The sequence below is a fragment of the Pholcus phalangioides genome, unplaced genomic scaffold (assembly GCF_987345545.1).
Source record: "Pholcus phalangioides strain wild (caught in Gottingen) unplaced genomic scaffold, Ppha-v1.0 ptg000017l_1, whole genome shotgun sequence".
In the NCBI taxonomy this organism is placed as follows: Eukaryota; Metazoa; Arthropoda; class Arachnida; order Araneae; family Pholcidae; genus Pholcus; species Pholcus phalangioides.
Genome location: NW_028301610.1, coordinates 16,760,247 through 16,779,578, shown reverse-complemented (window position 1 = coordinate 16,779,578; position 19,332 = coordinate 16,760,247). Strand labels below are relative to the sequence as shown.

General features: G+C 35.5%; 1 protein-coding gene across 1 annotated transcript; it reads left to right on the top strand.

The window, feature by feature from the left end:
* Nucleotides 1–4,428: 4,428 nt before the first annotated feature.
* LOC149072453 (uncharacterized) lies at nt 4,429–19,182 on the top strand. The gene is made up of 2 exons (XM_089246995.1): nt 4,429–4,588; nt 14,251–19,182. The coding sequence occupies exon 2, from the start codon at nt 14,396–14,398 to the stop codon at nt 17,996–17,998; it is 3,603 nt and encodes a 1,200-aa protein (XP_089103121.1). The 5' UTR covers nt 4,429–4,588; nt 14,251–14,395; the 3' UTR covers nt 17,999–19,182.
* The last annotated feature ends 150 nt before the right edge of the window (nt 19,183–19,332 follow it).

The window sequence follows — 19,332 nt, the reverse complement described above, 5'->3', positions numbered from 1 at the left end:
AGGGGTGAATGGATCTTTATTTTTATTTCTTTATTATTTGTTTTAGCAGTTTTTTCAGTTGGGAAAAATTTTGGTGAGTTTTTTTGTTAGCATAGTGTCACCATCTGTTGCGGAAATTGGTAAAAGTGACGTAACCAAGGGTATACATGCAAGTGTCCCCCTTTCTCAGTTTTCGAATCTGGTAACCCTGCCTAAGATTTGCAGTAAACATACCCATACATTTTGCAGTAAAACTAAAAAAGTATGCTAAAAAAATGCAGACTATGCATTTATGAGTGCAAAAATATGCATGAAAAATGCCTAAAAATATACATTAAAAATGAACAATACTCAAAGGTGAATATTTTCTTGAAAAAATTGAAGAAATTTGATTGGGTGCGATAGCCCAGGTCTACTACTGAACCACACATCTACCTTGTCCGTATTCCTCTACGGATCTTCTAACGAATTGCTGCATGTATGTGTTTGACTTTAATGTGAAGTTTGTTTCTGTGTAATGCTCATTTGATCATTTTTGTCGCACCACGGTCATTTTCTGCACACGAGGGCTAATTAGACCGGGACCTACAATTTATTGCCGATTCCGAACGGCAGGCTCGTTTCTTATACTCATCGGTTGGCACGCTAACTCCTCGATGGGGGCCCCCTGCGGTAGCAATTTTTTGCTGCGGTCAAGTCGCCGTTTTTGTTGTACCCCTGTGCCTTTTTTTCTCTCAGCCCAAGATATCAAGGAAACATATTTTCTGGATATTATGCTGAGGTAAACTCGGAAAGAAAAGTAATCTTGTCTTCTCCGGAACTCTCTCTAACCTAGGCCCTCTTGCATACCGGACAAGCGTGCTACCATCTACACCACTTCAGACACGACCCTGCCTTCCTTATTTCATGTACCGTGGCGTGAGGCATTGAAGTAGAATCATTAGTAACCTTTTAATTAGTAGTAACCTTAGCATTAGTAACCCCCCAGGTGGGACAGTAAAGAGATAGACAGTTTTTTTTTCTCAGCCCAATATATCAAGGAAACGGATATTTTCTGGATGTTATGCAGATTTTCCTGGATATAATGTAGATGGTGGCATGCAGGCATGCTTGCTCAGTATGCAAGAGGGCCTGGTTTTGAGACCAGACAAGATGACTTTTCTTTCCGAGTTCACCTCAGCATAATTAACATATTAACTTATGAACATATATAACATGTTGTTATAATAAATTTCTGTTAATTTCAATGCTATTTGAAGTCCAAGAACTCGGTTTCTTTTTAAGAAATTCATTGTGACCCTTTCTACAAGCCATATATGGTAAACCCTTGGCCCGCAGACCAAATGTGGCCCTGGGAGTTATTTGATGTGGCCTGCCCCCCAAACCCAATTTTGTAAAAACGAACTAAGCAGCATTTACAGATCGCTTAAGTGACCCGTGACAATTTCAGAGCACTTAAGCGATCTGTGGCTCATTTAGAAATTCTTTGAGTAATATGTGGCAATGTGGCACAGTTTTAGAGAATTTAAGTGGCACTCGGTGCGGTTCTACATCGTTCAAGTTATCCGCGGCACATTCGTAGATTACTTGAGTGATCCGCGGCATAATTACGGATCACTTGAGTGATGCATGGCACAGTTCCAGAGCACCTGAGCAGCCCGGACACATTTCCAGATCACTTGGATCCACGAAAAATTTAAAGATCACTAAAGTGGCTATGTAGAGCAGTGGTTCTCCAACTTCGAGGCGCAAATGTGAGCCGATCTCCCCATTGAAAAGTCTACAACGATAGCAACAGGCCTACAACGATACAATTATTCAATCTAGTTAGAAAAAACTGGTGGTAGATGGCAACACTACACATAACAAGCATTACACAGAAACAAACTTCACGTCAGGTTTCGCTACACGCACATTCCAACATGTACCAATTCGTTAGAGGTTACGCAGAGGAATATGGACGGAGGTACATGTATGGTTTAGTAGTGGTTCTCAACCACTTTCTTTATGCGAGATGATTTCTTTTATGCGAGTAGAAGGCCCGGTCATACGCACGCCTAATGGGGCATAAATGGGTAAAAATGAATCGGTTAACTATTCACCGCCCGGTTCGACTGGTGTCAGGGCCCGGCGTTTTAGAAACACTGCTGTAGGAGACATCAATATTGAGAATGTAAGTTCTCAGGTGCCCACAAACTAGCGAAAGATTATTCCTCGTTTTTGGCTCACCGAATAAGATGGCATTAAGAATATTTCATATTTTTAGGAAGGGTGGTTGATGAAGTAAGCATCATTCAAACGCCCTCCTCCTTGTCAGCAAGTCGGGCCCCCCCCATCTATGCTGACGTAATACTTTGATAACCCCTTTATGCTGATTCATTCCCGTGCATCGTACACATGGCGGATATTTAACAGCCGCCAAAGAGTAGTTTCTGTTTTGCGTGGGCGGTTTTGTTTTTCCCTTCCCCGCTTTCACTACCTTCATTTCTGCAGGCTTCTCAATAAAATTTCATTGGTCTCTTGAATAGCTTTCCGCATTGTAGGTGCGATCTTTGTTTGGTCTAGGTCGATGTCGTCTTCTTCAAATAAACGATCGAGGATAGCTCTATCTGGGAGCTCACTAACAAAAACATCCCAAAGCATGGTATTCAGCATCTCCTGTTTATAGTCGCAGGCGATTGTTAGACGTCACAATTCGGCTGTATACGAACTGATGCTTTCGTTCTGCTTTTTGTTTATAAACATGTGCCTATACTCGGTATAATCAATGCTTTAGTATTCAAAAATGGTTCTTCGAAACATTTTTCACAATGGCGAATTTTTTCTCCGATGGATTGTCCCGAGACAATGAGTTTTTCAACAAGTTGTAGAGTTTTGCAGAAATGCTCGAAAAATTAAAACTTTTTCACCTTTTCCTTCTGGGACATTTTGAATGTCTGAAAACGCCTAGAAACGTTTTATAAACGAACCAAAAGTCTCTGAAGCTTCATCGTATTTATCAAACGTCACTTTGGTTTGTTGACGTTGAGCCTTGTTACTCTGAGAGCGTCCATAAGAGCTTCTTTCTGTTTTATTAACTCTTCTACTAAATTTTCCATCTTCAGAGATTTATGAAAAATTTTTCTCCTACCTTTTGCGGTCTTCGGGTAAAATCTCTATCAAACTTTTAAGATGGGCAGCGTCGCCACTTGTGTTTTACACTTTGGTGTGCCGAATGGGATCCGACACATAGGTATTTCCTTAGATAAGCATTTATTTATTACGTGACTATATTGATTATATACATATATAAATAGGCAAGAATTCATATATCAGGAGTATAAGATCTAGACACCATATTAATATGGTGTCTATATATATATAGATCTGGACTTTGGGGATTGATGTCCAGGGTGGAACTTAGTGTGAGTTCCCCCACATAACATCAGGTGGCGTTATATGTTCTACGCGATAGTCCATATCAGTTTCATCGGTTTAGTTCTTTTTTAATAAGGGCAGCACAGACAATTCTAGATTCACAAGGATCGTTTTCTTTGATTTAAATTCTGATGGAATTGTCGATGTGTTACCAAAAGATGCTCATTGGGTTTGAGCGTGTCTTCCATATTTGTCTCATCTACACAGACAAATCCAACGGGTTTATCATTTTTGTTGTCATATTCTAATTCAAGACCATTTTCAGAACTGAATTCAAACTACAGACCAAATTTTGCGGGTCGCAATTTCTAAAATCAACTTTTCAAAATCGCGTAAAGCGGGAGCAGTGGCGGATTAAAGCAGGGCTGTCTGGGGTAGAATAGAGACGGCCCTGATTAAAGTCGGTCGGGCCCTGGGCGTAAAAGACAATATTGGGCCCCCCCCCTGAATTAGAAAAAGTGTAAAGTTTTTTTTTGGGGGGCCCGTTAAAATCCTCCTCTGAGGGGGGGGGGATACCTGTATCTTTCACGAATTTGAAAGGAACAACCAAACCAAGGCCGTAGTGGGGGGGGGGGAATCTGGTCCCCCGAAATGTGAGAAAATGACCGAAAAAAGGGGAAAAAGATGGCCAAATCTATTGTTCTATCACTTTGGTCCCCCCGAACGAAATTTCTATCTACGGGCCTGAATGTAACCAATCGGCTTATTGGTTAAGTTATGGTGACGTGCGAATAAACTCTACGTGAACGAGACAACATTCAGTCGAAATCATCGCACACACCAAAGGGGGATTTATTCTTTTTCGAGATTTAGCCCGTTTTGCATGCTTGCTTTTCACCGGCTTGTGTGTTCGTAAGCCGAGGGCAGGCTAGGGTATGCATGGTCACGTTAAATAAAAGAGGGGGGGGGAAAGAATGATGACGTTATATTGTTAGCCAATACGGATTGCTCAAGCACATTTTCGCGGGGGGCGCGGCTATCTCGTGCGATTCCTATGTATTTCGTTTGAAAAGTAAAGTAAACAACTATCGGGCGAGGCTTCCGTACCGGTCTAACGTTTACGTAGTTCGGGTTTACCTAAAGTCGTCGAGAGACCGTTAGGGGTTTTTCATTTCGAAAAGTGTTTGTTTATATATATTACGAAATCAATTTTCTCGAGTTTCACGTGAGAATAAACAATCACTTGACGCAGGTATTAATTGTTATTCCAATCGTTTTTCAATATTATTTCGAGTGTAAGCCACGCTTTCCCTCAAAATCGATAAGTTGTTGACGCCGAGCGTAAGCTGGTGTTTGAAAATGGCAACCGCCAAACACTGCCCTTTAATTATCAAATTTAAAAGATGTCCGAGTGTTTTGATGAGGAAAGTGAAATTATTTGATTCGACTCGCGTGTCATGTCCAAGCACATGGTCAGTGTGTTTACGTTCTCGATCGGGAGTGGCATTTATTGGTCATTGAATTCATAACCCTAAGCACTGATCTAAAGCGGGATCTACTGTTGTAATTAATTTTTTCATAAACTTTGTGCTCATTATGGGATTATCAATCCCCCGTGTTGTTTTAATTGCAAATAATTATTGAAATTACCAATTATAGGTTTCGATATCTTTTAACAAATTTCGCATTAATTGAAATTGTGTTTAATTTGTTTGTTTTTTTTTTCTAGGAAAAGTTCCGTTTTTCGTTGTATTGCGAAAATATAGTTATTTTTGATTTAATCAATTTTAATTAAAATTTACGAGACGTTTTTTTCTTCTATAAACTATTTTATCAACCCTATGGTTCACCCTTATAATTATTGTATTGAAATTTAAAAAAAACCTGATGCTAATTGTTGGTGTTTTGTATATTTTTAATTGAAATAATATATCACAGCAATTTTATTAATTGGAGTGGATTTTTCAGTTATCTAAAATTGTTGATTAAAGATTAAAATATACAGTTTGCTTCGATTTCAGTGTTGTCAATGAACAGGTAAAAACTTGTTTATTAAAGTTAAATAATTTTCACCATGAAGTTTATTTATAATCCCCTCAATTTGGTGCAATTTTACAAATGTCTGAACATGTAAAATTTCAGCAGCTGTCAAAAAAATGAGACAAGGAATCAACTCTTTCTAGATAAAAAAAAAAAAATAAACTAAAATAGTTGTGTTTTGTATTGAAATGACACTAAAATATGCAAAATTGGTACAATGAATTTTTGTGACAGTGTATTTGCATATTCAAATACATACTGGATCATAGAGGGTTAACGTCATAATTGCTATAATTTTGGGCAGAGAGTTTATCATTTATTTCTGATGAAAGATGGTTTTTCTTTTTAAATTAACATCAAAAATTTATTTTATTCATACTATGTTAAGTGTGATTATGAAAAATGATGCATTAATCTTTGTGTCTGGATTTTAATCCCTGATATGTACAGTAAAATCCCTCTTTTATGGCCAAATAATTTCTTTTTGTATAATAAAAGTATGCATTTCAAACCCCTGATTAATGGTCTCTTTGACGGAGAGAGGGGTTTTACTGTATTTACCTTATCAGTGGTTTCAAACCATGGTGGTTGAAGAACTGTGCTGCCCAAAAATATGAAAATGATTGTAGCCAATAATAGTAATCTTAAAAAAGCAGTTCTTGATGTAATTATCACAGAATTTAAAGTATATCATTTGAAGATGGAAAGGGGTTGGGGGAAACTACTGGTCTAGATAATCATAATTCTCTTTCAGCTAGTGGATCAGGGAATCAGCCCATCTGAGTACCTTAAATAGTGGTTTAATAAGAATCAATATATAATGTAGCATTATATATAAATTAAATAGCTACCTCTGTTCTCTCACCAGTCATTTTCATTGGGTGGTCTGCCTACCACCACTTTGTGTTTAACTGTTCAATGAGGATTTTATTGATAATTAAATTATTAAAAATTCAAATACAGTGAAACCTCCCAACAATGGCCACTGATGGGATTGAGAAAATGTGGCCAATATTGGGAGGTTACCATTGTCAAAAGGTTGAGTATTTCTAAAATATAGTTTAAATTAAATTTTTCTTGAACATAGATTTACATCTCCTTTGTTTTTCTTGGGGTCCACCAGACCACATTTTAGAAACCACTGATGTAGGAAAGATCCCATAGATATTTTTATGTTTGAAAGTCTCGAGGAAGGAAAAACTCCTTCAAAATAAATCGTGAGGGTTATTTTTCTTTATGAGATACAATGCATCATTTTTCTTTCATTTTAAATTCCAAAAGTGACTGTTATTCGGAAATCATTCAGAGGTTAACTTTAACGTTAATCCAATAGAATGTGTTTTTTTCTAAAAAAAATGTTGCTGTTGTTGGAGGTTTCACTGTATAATTTAATTATAATTCATAATTCATTCAATCTAAAATTATCAAAAAACTGTTTCCAATGTGCTTACAGTATTTTTGAAGTGGTGTAAATTGTTAATACAGTAGTTTTATTTAATGTAACTTCATTTTAAGTTTACAAAAATAACTTACTCAATAAATTGAATAATATTAAATCTGTATTAATTTGTTTTTTTATTGCATTATGCAGTAATTTAAATCAGGGCTTGACAAATCCCAAGTCGCCGCTGTGAATAGAAAATTGGTATTGGCACCTAAAATTTCCTGTTTGTGGTTGCTAAATTGTAGTCTCATGAAAGATAAAAAAAATTTGATTTCACGATAGTGTATCGTTGAACATAGGAAGAGGATATAAAGTCCAAAGAAGTCAAAAAACATTATTTAGGATAGTGGGTGCATGTGTGGTGTAGCAGTAGTAGGTAGGGCCTCCAAAAAATGGCTCGGGGGATCCATGATGTTCTTAAGTCAGCCACCTCATTGGGCAATTTGCCTGTTGTGGCGTTGTATTTGTATTTAAAATAAAATTATATAGCTATAAATGGAGAAAATTTTACACATCTTTGTGTAAATCTTCTCCATTTAGTACCAATGTATAATGCATTAAAAGATTTATGACAACTTATGTGCAGTAGAGTCACAATTATCTGAGCAAAGATGGACCAAACTTAGTTTGGATCATTACAGACTTCATCGAATTTTAAGGCTAAATGAAATAAAAGGAGTGAATTGTGTGTAAATATAATTTCCACATGGCGACTGAAAAAATGGTACTTGCACCTAAATTTTTGTATCTCTGATTGATAAGTTCGAGTCTGAGGACAAGTCAAAAGTTTGATAATTTGACTGAATGTTGTTCAAAATGCATGATGCAACTAAAATGTGTTAAAGGTATGTGAGATGCTAGCACAAATGATGCAAAAATAATGCGCTATAGCGCATCAAATACCCGGATTCGGTTCGTGCGTCCTCCAAGAAGAAAAACCTTTTTTCCCTTGTCTACTGTCTATCATGATCATGCGACCTTGAAAAAATTGTTTTATGACTTGAAGCATTTTAGTGTACTGTATTGATATACACGCAGGTTATTGAAGAATAAGATGAGGTATATCTGGTTTGTACCTGAATGAGGGGCTGTATACCAAATTTTAAAATTTTAGAGTTTCCCTTTCCGTGTGGGTTTTCTCCCCTCCTATTGCATACCGGAAATTACGGTACTTTCATGGCTATCTACCAGCATTCAAAAGACAACATCTAAATGGCATAAATTTGCCTCGTTCGTACAAGATTGCAAATGCAAATTTTTTTAAAAACCAAAGCAGTGGGGTTCTCAACCGGTGCTCCACTGAGTTCTCCATGTGCACTCCTCGGGGGCTCTGCGGCCGCTTGAAGAACATATAAAAAAACAGTTAATTATAAATATTTTTTTTTAATAGTAAAAATAAATCAGTATTTGATAAATAAAAATAGGCTTACGGGACTCCGCCGTCGAAATTATATGCCAAAACGGGCTCTGTGAGTCAAAAAGGTTGAGAACTGCTGTCGTAAAGGATCCCCGTTCAAATTGTAAAAAATTTAAGATCTCAGATAATTTAAGATCTCTCATTTAAGATTAACTCAGATAGGACCCAGATTTTGCCAATAACCTGGGTCCCGGGACCAGGGTAAATTATAGTACAGCGGCATCTCTGATACATGTAATAACAAAATGATGGCAGGGGGGTTCTGTCCAGAATTTTTTCATTGTTTTGTTCTTCATAAAAACAGGATCAATGTAGTTAATTTTTCACAAAAGAAATGAATTGTGAAATTTCGTTTTCTTTAATTTGTATTTTGTCCATTTTTCAGATTCAAAATTTTGTGAAGGATCTGGAAAACAGATCCAAATTTTGGCTGGACAGACCCCTAAATGTGATATAAAATCATTTATTCCTTTTTTTTTAATACTAAAGCATATAATGCAAAGGTTTACAAATCCTAGGTTGCCATGGTGACTAAAATATTGGCTGATGGGCCTGAGATTTTCTTTGTGATCTGAGGACAACACAAAATTTTCAAAATCTATGTCTGCTAACATGGAAAGAGACCCTGGAAAATTCCAGAAAGGTTTTCTAAAACAATTCTTGGATTCTAAGAAATTTGACTGGCACCTAAACATTTTGTTGATTTGTCAAACCCTGATATATGATTTGAAAATAGAGTAAAACCCCTCTTGACGGTCACCCCAGTTTTACGGCCAAATAGAAATATTTCGGCAAAAGCCTATTGAAATAATGTATTTCAAACCCCTGTTTAACGGTCACCCTGAAATATGGTCACGGACACCATTTTCATCATTTGTTCAATTGGACTAAAAACCCCTATACGGACAATATCTCTGTAATTTTGGTTTAAATCATGCTCACTGGATGGCAGCACAAGTTCTAATATTTTGACCCTTTTTGTGTTCTTTTCAATGAAATTTTTGCTTGAAGTTTTAGTTAATGTTTGGCAACTCTGATGTCAGTTTGCTAGATGTGCTTATATTTTACATGATTTCACTGTTTAATATTGCTTTAACAAGTAAATCCTCGCTTTCTATCACTAATGAAAAGATTCCAATGAGAAAAAAAATGAAGTTATCGAATACAGTGAAAAATGCAAAAGGAGGTTTGTGCTCTTGCAAATGTTGGGAGGACATGGATGTGTTCCGTTTTGAAGCAAGAATAATGACTGAAAAAACAGAAACCAAGATAGAAAAAATAAATTTCCGAAGGCAGAAGAACTTGCCATAGATGCAGCAGTGTACAATTGGTTTGTTTCAGCAAGAAGCAAAAATTTACCTGTTTCTTACCTTGCTCTCCGAGACCGTCCATCCCTTTGAGAAAGAGCGCAAACCATCCCAAGATGGTCTCTCTGGGCGGTCATGTCTGTCTGTTTCTCACCCAATTCTACAAGAATGAGCTCGAGAAGCTGCAGAACTCGGGCTCATCAACTTCGAAGCTTCTCGGACACATTCAATTCAAAAGCTTCAAATAAGGTTGGTGGATCGTTTTCATATATGAGACGAAATTGTATTTAAGAAATTGTGTGGTGCTGATGATGGAGAGGAAAAAAATGCCAAAAATTGTCAAGGGATATTCAGCCAATCATGGGTACCAGGGGTGGTCAACCTTTAGCCTGTGGGCTACATGCAGCCAATGTTTGAGGAAGAGTTTGAATACTCTGTAAAAAAAACCCCAAACATCAATTTATTTCATTTCCAAAAGGACATAAATTCAGTGTATAAACTCTGTACAATATTTATTTTGCAGTTTTAATTTTGTATCTGTGCAATAACTATGTACTTTCATAACTTTAAAAATGCATCTTATATATTGTCAGAATTTCGTTCATTTACAAACAAAAACCATTCCAGTTGTTGATAATACTGGATTTTAGTTTCCACAGAAACCCTCTCTGATGCGGTCACCCCTTTTTTATGGTCAAATTTTTTTGTCCCACGAGTGTTTGCAAAAGAGAGGTTTTGCTATACTATAATAAAGTCTTCATTTTTTAAAATTAAACATTTGTTGTTGCAAAATCATCTTAAGGCCTGCAATGGAAAAAGTTTTAGGATAAATAATTTGATGGATCTCATTTTTGATGAAGTCCCTTGTTTAGTAGGTTTTCCCATTCAAAAAGTTGTATTTCCAGAATTCTGATTTGATTTCCCACATCAAAACATTTCCTGCTGAAGATGTTTTCCAGCTTCATAAACTTTTGCTCTATAGAACCAACAATGTCTAAAGTGAGATTCACTGTAGCTAATTCTTATAGATTTTTATATGGTTAAGTTCTGAAAAACTATTCTATCATCCACTATTTTTTTTTTAATCCCTGAATATATCTTTTCAATAATATTTTGATGAAAAACTGAGCTCATTAGGTATTGTTTATCTTTATTCTCTTATTTATAGCTAATTAGTTTTACAAGTGCATTATATTTCGTGTAAAAAAATTGTTATGGTGAATAAAAAATATTTTATGAAGTAGCCTCCCAATTGTGTAGAGGCCATTTCATTACTTACATTCTGTATATAGAACTAATAGACCATTGTAATTGAAGATAATGTTCAAAATGACACCTATTTTTATTTGATGAAATCGGCGCTGCATATGGGAATGTTCTGAAAGCTACTATAAGGGAAGTTCTCCAATAAAGCATGTGCCTGATTGAAAAACCTTTGAACCATTGCACCAATGTCTGAACGAAGCAAGCTCCTTTATCAATGACATGTCAGAAGTGTGAGGATGACAAGAAGCCTGTTTCATAGTCACCAGTGGAATCACTGAAAAGTTTCTCAATCTGGCAAGCTTCTTTGTCGGAAAACTGCTGGTGCCATCATTAGGCTTCTAAAGCATTTAGCAGCGCCATGTATGAAATGCATGTCTGCTTTTCTATCCTTTCTGTAATTAACAATGGAAATGAGGATAAGTGGCAGAACCAGCTTTTTATCTGTTTAGTGACAGTAGCATCTAGTGGTTCACCACCTACGTTACACCAGGGTTTAAGTTACAGTCATATTTTTTGTAAAATGTGAAAGAAGTAGTAGCCACTTTCGCAAAAATGTATACAGGAGATGCGAAACAAGGAGGCATCCAACCATAAATCATTAGCATTGTAGCATTTTGCTAAAGCTTTTTCCCCCCTCCCATTTTCTCTTTTTGCTAAAGGAATTTTTTATCTAGCTTAAACCCTGCATTACACCCATGCATTGTACAATGGAAATTGGTTGCTCAGGTATGTTCTATCACTCTTTAAATTCAAACAAATCCCAAAAAGTTCTAGGTGCCTGAAAATAAATTTTAGGAGCAAAACTTTGGTTCCAGAAAAAAAAACCCTATTGAATGTTTATTCCAATTTATAACTAACAGAACCAGACATAGCTTTGGATATTTCTTTGATAAAAGAATGAACAAAATAAAAATATTAATAATTGTAGCAAAATATAGATCAGTAATACAAAATAGCAATATTGGCAAAGAAAATTTTGAGGAGTAGTGCCAAAATATGGCTGCAGTTGCTATGGTTTATTGATAATGATAATATTTTTTCAAACTAATTCTTTTTAAATTCAATCTATTAGTTTTGAACAACATATTTTTGAGTATTTTTTCCAAAATCATAGATAACTTTGAAAATTTCTGTTTATATGCTTCAACCTCTGATGTATGGATATTATATTTTATGACGCAAGAATACATACATTCTCTAACTTTCACTTCGCTGTAAAATTTAACCACGGACAAACTATGGATTTAACTTTGATTTTGTGCATTTCTCACTTTTATCCATTAATAATCAAATTATTTTTGAGGTCACATGCTATGGGTTGAGCATGTATGTATTGATGGGGTGGGGAATGCTTATATAACATTACAGATTACCCCATTTAAGAAATCCCTGAGTGGTCTATTCCTCTAAGAGTCTAGTAAGTTTTCCTGTTGGGGAGGTTTCATTTCCATGTCTCAATTTTTTTTTCATATAAAAATATTTCCAGTTTAAGAAGTTTTCAAGTCTAATATGTATACAGGGTGATTCGACCTATTCTGCCAAACGAAACGGGGTAAGAGATGAGCCCAAGTGGATCATGAAACACCCCACCAACCCTGTTCTATCTCAAACCGTTTTCGAGTTATTGTGGATAATCGATTATGGAAAAAATATGTGTCAAGTCTAAAAATACCAGCTTTTATGAAATTTCTAAGACCTATATAGAAACTAAGCACATATTTGGAAGGAACGGAAAAAATCTTATAAGATGACATAATTTTCATTGTGGAGTATCTTGATTTATTGATGTGCTACAAACGCTGAAGGATTGGCAAAGTTCAAAATAGAATTATTGCCAACATTTTTCATTGCTAATTACACAAGTACCTTTCTAAAAGTATAACGTCACTTTCTGTTATACATACAAAGATTTTTAACAACTAGCTGTTGCAAAGATGAATTTTGGAAAGAGAAAATTCAACTGCCTTTGCGGTTAATCAAACCAACGTCCTTTCACTTTCAGAGCAAACGCCCTAGACTACAAAGGCAACGAATCTCTGTCTTTCCATGGAGCTCGTGTGCACTGAAAGGGACCGTACATGGACAACCTGACTCAGGCCAAGCTCACAACTGCTGATGCTGCGACCAGATGGCGACTTATAAAAGGGTGACATCACTCTCTGCTATACATATGAAGGTTTCTAACAACTGGCTGTTGCGAAGATGTATTTTTGGGCGTTCGCCCTGGAAGTGAAAGGACGTGGGTTTAATTCCCTGCAAAAGGCAGTTGAATTTTATTTCCAAAATTCATCTTCACAACAGTCAGTTTAAAATCTTTGTAAATACCTTTCTGGTTACAATCTGTCAAATTTACCAAAAACTAGTCCATTGCACCAGCTTTTGAAAGAGCCTACAATAAACTATATCAGTGTTCTGGTTCAAGAGAAATTTAGCCCTTTGTTCACAATACATCACTGAAATCTGCGTTCGTCAAAGTAATTTTAGTAGATAATAGTGGCAATTCGATTTTTCACTTGACTAGTCTCCCAGTGATTGAAGCTCACCATTAAATACAGATATCCTGCAGATGTCGATGATCCTGTAATGTCACCTTATATCAGGCCCATCATTTAGGGGGGGGGAAGGGGCCAGGGGGGTTCTTCCCCCCCCCCTGGCTTTTGAAAATACACTACAAATGGCATATATATATATATACACAAATATACATATATGTGTACCTTTAGTACATGCTCTTTGCCCCCCCCCCCCCCTGAAAAAAGTTGAAATGATGGCCCTGCCTTTTATATGATTCTTCCTGCAAAATCAAATAGTCACCAAAACCTGTAACCACTAATTCTGAATTTTTATTGAATATCTACTTTGACAAACATTGATTTTAGTTGATGTATTACAAACAAAAGGCTAAATATCTCCTGAACCTGTACACAGATATGCTTTGTTGTGTACTCTTTCAAAAGCTTGTACAATGCTTAAGTTTTTGGTAAATTTGACCGATTGTAGCTAGAAGGGTATTCATGTAATTGGTGATGAAAAATTTAGGCGACAATTTAATTTTGAATTTTGCCAATCTTTCAGCTTTTTTTTTTTTTACCTCGCCACTAAATTCTTATTTTGATGAAATCACAAATGCAGGTATTTTTAGACTTGACACGTTTTTTCCATAAACGATTATATGCCATAACTCAAACAGTTTGAGAAAGGACAGGATTGGTGGGATGTTTCATGATCCACTTAAGCTCGTCTATCACCCCCTTTCATTTGGCAGAATTTTAATATAATGTACGGATTTACCCTGTATATTATAGTAGTTTCAAAGACAATTCTAATTTGTATTTCACAAGGTGTACAATATCTTCTATGAAGATTGAATTAATTTTTCTAATTCAGAAATAATTTATATATTTTTTATGTTGCTTCTAATATCATTTTTCTCCCCGTAGGTGTTTAGCTTTCAAGATAGTGAAAACATCAAATTGACATGCTTATGTGATCATGACAGAGTAGGTGTTAATTTTCTGAATGAGCGTATATATTTAATCACAGTTTCCCATTATTGTTCATTGCAGCAAGCAACTATTTATAGTCATGTCATTAGGTCCATTCTGCAAGGCAATTGGTATTGATGAAGAGGTGCTGAATGGTGAAAAATCACTCACTTGTGAACCAAAAAGTATTACCAATGGTGTAATATGGGAGTTGCGAAAGTACAAAATCACAAAAAAACTTGCCACAAAGGACATTCTTGATTGGTTGGTTAAAATTTGTGGCCTAAAGTGTGAAAATACAGGAGAACTGGAGAGTGAACTGAATGAGAAAATAGAAAAGGTAACAAATTTCCGCGCAACATTCTTGAGATCTCCTAAAAAATATCCAAATGAAGTAGATCGTTTGATGAAATGGGAATTTGAATTCCCTGCTTCAATGGGAATTGATCCTGCACCTGTGTTTGAACCTGTAGTACGAGCCAGTTTGGGTCCAAAATTGTTGAAAGTTTTGAAGGAGAAAGCTGCTGCTGATGATGATTCTATGGATATGTCTGGGCCATCAGATGATGATGATGAGCAAGCTAAGCGGCGTAAAGCACGTGAAGAAATAATTCAGCTAAAGAAAGATCTAACGATTGCTCGAAAAGCCATCACTGGCATGAATGAACGCTTGAATGATCTAGTAAAGCGATGCTCAAACTTGGCTGATGCAAGCAAAACAAGTGTTTCAGAAAGAAGACAGATTCAGGCAAATATTGAGAAACTTAAAACAGAATGGAACGATGAGATGGGGGGTTGGCATGAGTGCATTGATCGTTTGAATCATGTTAATAGCAACAAAGGAGATTACATGGATGTTGGGTACATGGTTCGACGTAACAAAACAAAGCAAGGCATATTTGATGAGCTGAATTTTGAATTTGATAAAACTCTTGATGAGTTCAAACATAAGGTTAATACACTATTAGATAAAGAACGTCGCACAAAAAAGAAAACTGCTAGCCGTGAATATAGACAGAAGAGCAAGTCTGATCGCAAAAGAGTAAGACAAGAAAGTGGTGATGGTGAAGCTCCAGAGGAAAAGAAAATTTGCTTAGTTGAAGAAGTTAAAGAACCTCCTTCAAAAAATATGTCTGTTGATGAATTCGTAAAATTAGAAAAAGTTGAAGAGTTTAAAAATGGGAAATTTGTTGCTTCTTTGAAAGTAATCTATTCTGAACTAACTTCAATGACGATGCAATGTAAAAACATACATGAGATAATATTTTCTGTGCTTGATTCATTGGAAAATGTGAATGCTGATAAAATACCTTCACAGTCATTTGCTGGCAATATTTACATGGAAATAAGGATGCTTGTACTTCTGGAGACATATTCAGCCCTCATTCATGAAAGTGAAATCAGCTTTGCCAATGATCCACTAACAACATTCAAGTTGGTTGGAACATCATATGAAGTGTCATTTCCTGACAAACCTCAGTTATTGCTAGGAGTTCTTGATCTTGCTGAGGGTAGCCCAGATACTTCTTTGAATTTCTTGAAAGATGCATATACACAGTTGGTATCTGCAAAAGTAGAAAATGTTTCATCATGGGATTCTGTTATTCGCGCATTAAAATCTTTGGTTATTGGGCAACATTTACTTGACAGAAGCTTAATTGAAGTTCTTTTTTTGTATAAACAGCGTATTGCACCACATTTTCAACAGTGCTTACAGTGTGTCCCTAAAGAAATTGGTTCTAAAATTACTTCGATCAATAATTTTTGCAATGGGTTGTATTTCATGACTGGCTTAGCTAAACTTGCTGATGTGACTATATTAGCGTGGGAGTTGTCAAAGAATGCCGGAGGTAGTAGTGATGCTAACTTGGTAAATAATGATTCAAATCACACTCTTAGCCAAGCAGTGCAGCAGATCTATGATTTTTGCCAGGCTGTTGAACCATATGAAGATGACGAGTTTGGAAAAGAATTGACAGATTTCTTAAAAAAGGATAAGGAAATCACAGACATACCTCTAACACTTCAAGATAGAGTATCTTTATTCAACACAGTTTTTCATAATAGTGCAGGTCTGTGGTTCTTTCATGAAATTGGTGTTCTCACAGAATTTTTGGAAAAAATGAAAGATAAAGATATCAAGTCCAAGTTTATGATGGATGAAAGTCAAGAAAAACAGTCAGTTTCAATTGCTCGAGCTTTGGGGCTTATTGGGAAGCTTGTGGCTGTCCCATTGTGGACTGTCTTAGGAGATTATGATGTAGAAATAGAGAAAAGGTATGATATTTTTCTTAAAAAGGTTGAAAATTGGGCAAAAGACAGTGGTGCATTTATGAAAGGAAAAGAGAAATTGTTTGAAGATGTTCCTTTAACAAGTGATGCAGTTTATGTAAGTTTGATCAAAAACAATGATGCCAATGATGCAGTTACAAAGGAACTTTTAGAGCTTCTGTTTACTTCTTTTATACCATACATAAAATCATCTTTATACAAGGGTTCAACAAGTTCCATCGCTGGAAATGTTGTGAATGGTGAAACAGCTATGGATGTTGACTCAGAAAATAAATTATCTGTTTGCAGTGACTTCACAACATTTGATCATATTTCAAAAAATGAGCATTCTTTAGCCACGTATGCACATGATGCATTGATGGTTTATGATAAAACTCGCAATGGAGAGTTTCAGGACAAAACAGGTTTCAAGTACAACCAGAAAATTTTCGAAATAATTCAACAAAATACAAACAAACGGCTGAAGTCTTTGTATAAAAGAAAAATCAAATTGAGTGAACTAAGAGATCAAGTTAGTGGCAAAAAAGAGGAAATGAGCAAGTGTCAGCTACTTGAGAAACGTTATAAGTTGATAGATGACCTTGTCAAATGGGGTGGTTTATGGAAAAGTGAAAAAGAAATTGATGAACGCTTAAAAGATATGAAAGAGACAGATCGCATCAATGCTCTTAAATCTCAGATACGTTTCAGAAGACACGTACTGTGTGAAGATCAGGAAGATGGGCTACTTGATTTGGCAAATGATGGTGAGTGTTTCAATTCAACCAAGCTTTGTGAAAACTTGAAAGCAGTTTTGAAGAATGAATGTCTTCAAACTGAAACAGATGTGTTTGAACTAGCGTCAGCTACTGATAATGAACTTGTCAAAACTAAGATTTATGATTCATGCAAAAATGCTATAGAAATTGAAGATGGTTCAGTACAAATAAAGAATTATTCACCTAAGGAAAATTTTCACTGGCTTTTGGGTAAGTTGGTGTCACACACATTGATCCGTGGTGCAGATAAAGAAGTTTTGTCCGGAGTTTGCATTGCAAGGAATAAAGTAAATGGCGTCTATTCATATTTCTTCAGGTACAAAAATAAGGATTCGGTGTATAAACTGAGTGAAAGTAAAATTCAAGAAGATTATAAAAACAAAAATCTTCAACTCATAGAACCATCAGCAAAGGATATTGCTGGTGCTTGTCTCAGTCGAGCATTTTATAAAGATGATGGTGACTTAGAATGGCATGATTGCAAAGTGATTGATTCTGATCCCAGTGGTCCTGAGTTTGTTGTTGAGTTTGATTTTTATGGAAGTGACATGCTAGGCTATGAAAGTGAAACTCCAGTTCCAGATGTTGAAGTATTAACTTTTACTACACGTTTACTGGATGATTACAGAACTGATCGTTTGCGGTTCTTGTGAAGCGCTAATGAGAAACCGAGAATTAATATCACTGTGTGTGAAGTGCCTATAAAACATCCCATTCATGATTCGTGTAAGATTTCTCATTGGTAAACATCTCGCACACAACAACATTCATCTGGCCTGTTTAAATCGTTGTGTTTTAAATTTTTCTCATTTTTTCTTGAAAGTGGAAAAAAAGATTTATGTATAAACATTGGACAAATACTGAAGTACTGTCACTACCAGTGATATCTGGCATTTTTAAATGATTAAGGAGCTCAAAATCGAGTTACCATTTGAATTATGATCTGCTGTGTAAAATTTCAAAGAAGAGAAATTTAGATTGTGCTAGGATCACTGTGAATGTTTAAAAGAAGTCCAGATTTTTATATCTGTAAAAGTGTATTTTGTATCTTTTTAGATTAGTTGTCTACGCATAATATGAGTAATGAGAGTTGTTATATTCTGGTGACAAATTCATAAAGAGTGTCTGACAGGAACATGAGACTTTTAGTGACATGGGTATTTATGTCCTACAATAAAAGATAGGAAACTTGTGACATACTCAGTGCATTTATTTATGTTTTTTTGTGCATTCAAATGAAACAACTTGGCCAAAAAATGACATGCTATAAAATTCCTTGAATGAGTTTTAATGTGTAAAAAAAATTAAAACTTCATCATGTTGCGGAAATTTTGAACACATTTGGACTAATTTAAATGGCCTTCTGGCAGTTGAGTAATTAGTGTTTTACACCAACCTCTATTTTTCATATCTTGGAAGTGGCATGGAAGCATGGACATTAAGAATCACTTCGAGTTGTTGGACCTGGTCTAAATAACCCTCATAATCATTAAATGATCGTGAGTCGTCAGAAATGATAATGATAAATAAATGTTCATAAAATGAATACTGGAGACTGCCAATTTATTTCTTTGCAAATCGGGTCCGGCGAGTCATTATACATAAATGCCATTTGGTTCCTTTGTTTCTGAATAATGTTAAAATTATATTGATAGTGATATTTTTAAAGCTTATGTATCGGATTATATTTCACTCTCAGTAGGGGTTATTTTGTGAATTACCAGGTGAGATTTAAAATATATATATTTGTTTACAATGAGTGATCCTTTTGGTTTTAAAAAATTACACTGAATGCAGTTGAAACAGAATACAGTTGAACTCGATTAATATGAGAAGCAAAAAAAATTTTATCTGTTTTTATTAGCTATTGTTAAATAGTGTAAAAATGGTAATGCTGATTAATAGTGTTTTCTATCAATTATATATAGAATTATATTACAGTATAATATGTTCTTCAATTTGCACACATGCTGATGGAAACCCCCAG

What these genes read in the sequence shown, in the direction of transcription:
- LOC149072453 (XM_089246995.1), top strand. Translation starts at nt 14,396, where the DNA reads ATGTCATTAGGTCCATTCTGCAAGGCAATTGGTATTGATGAAGAGGTG.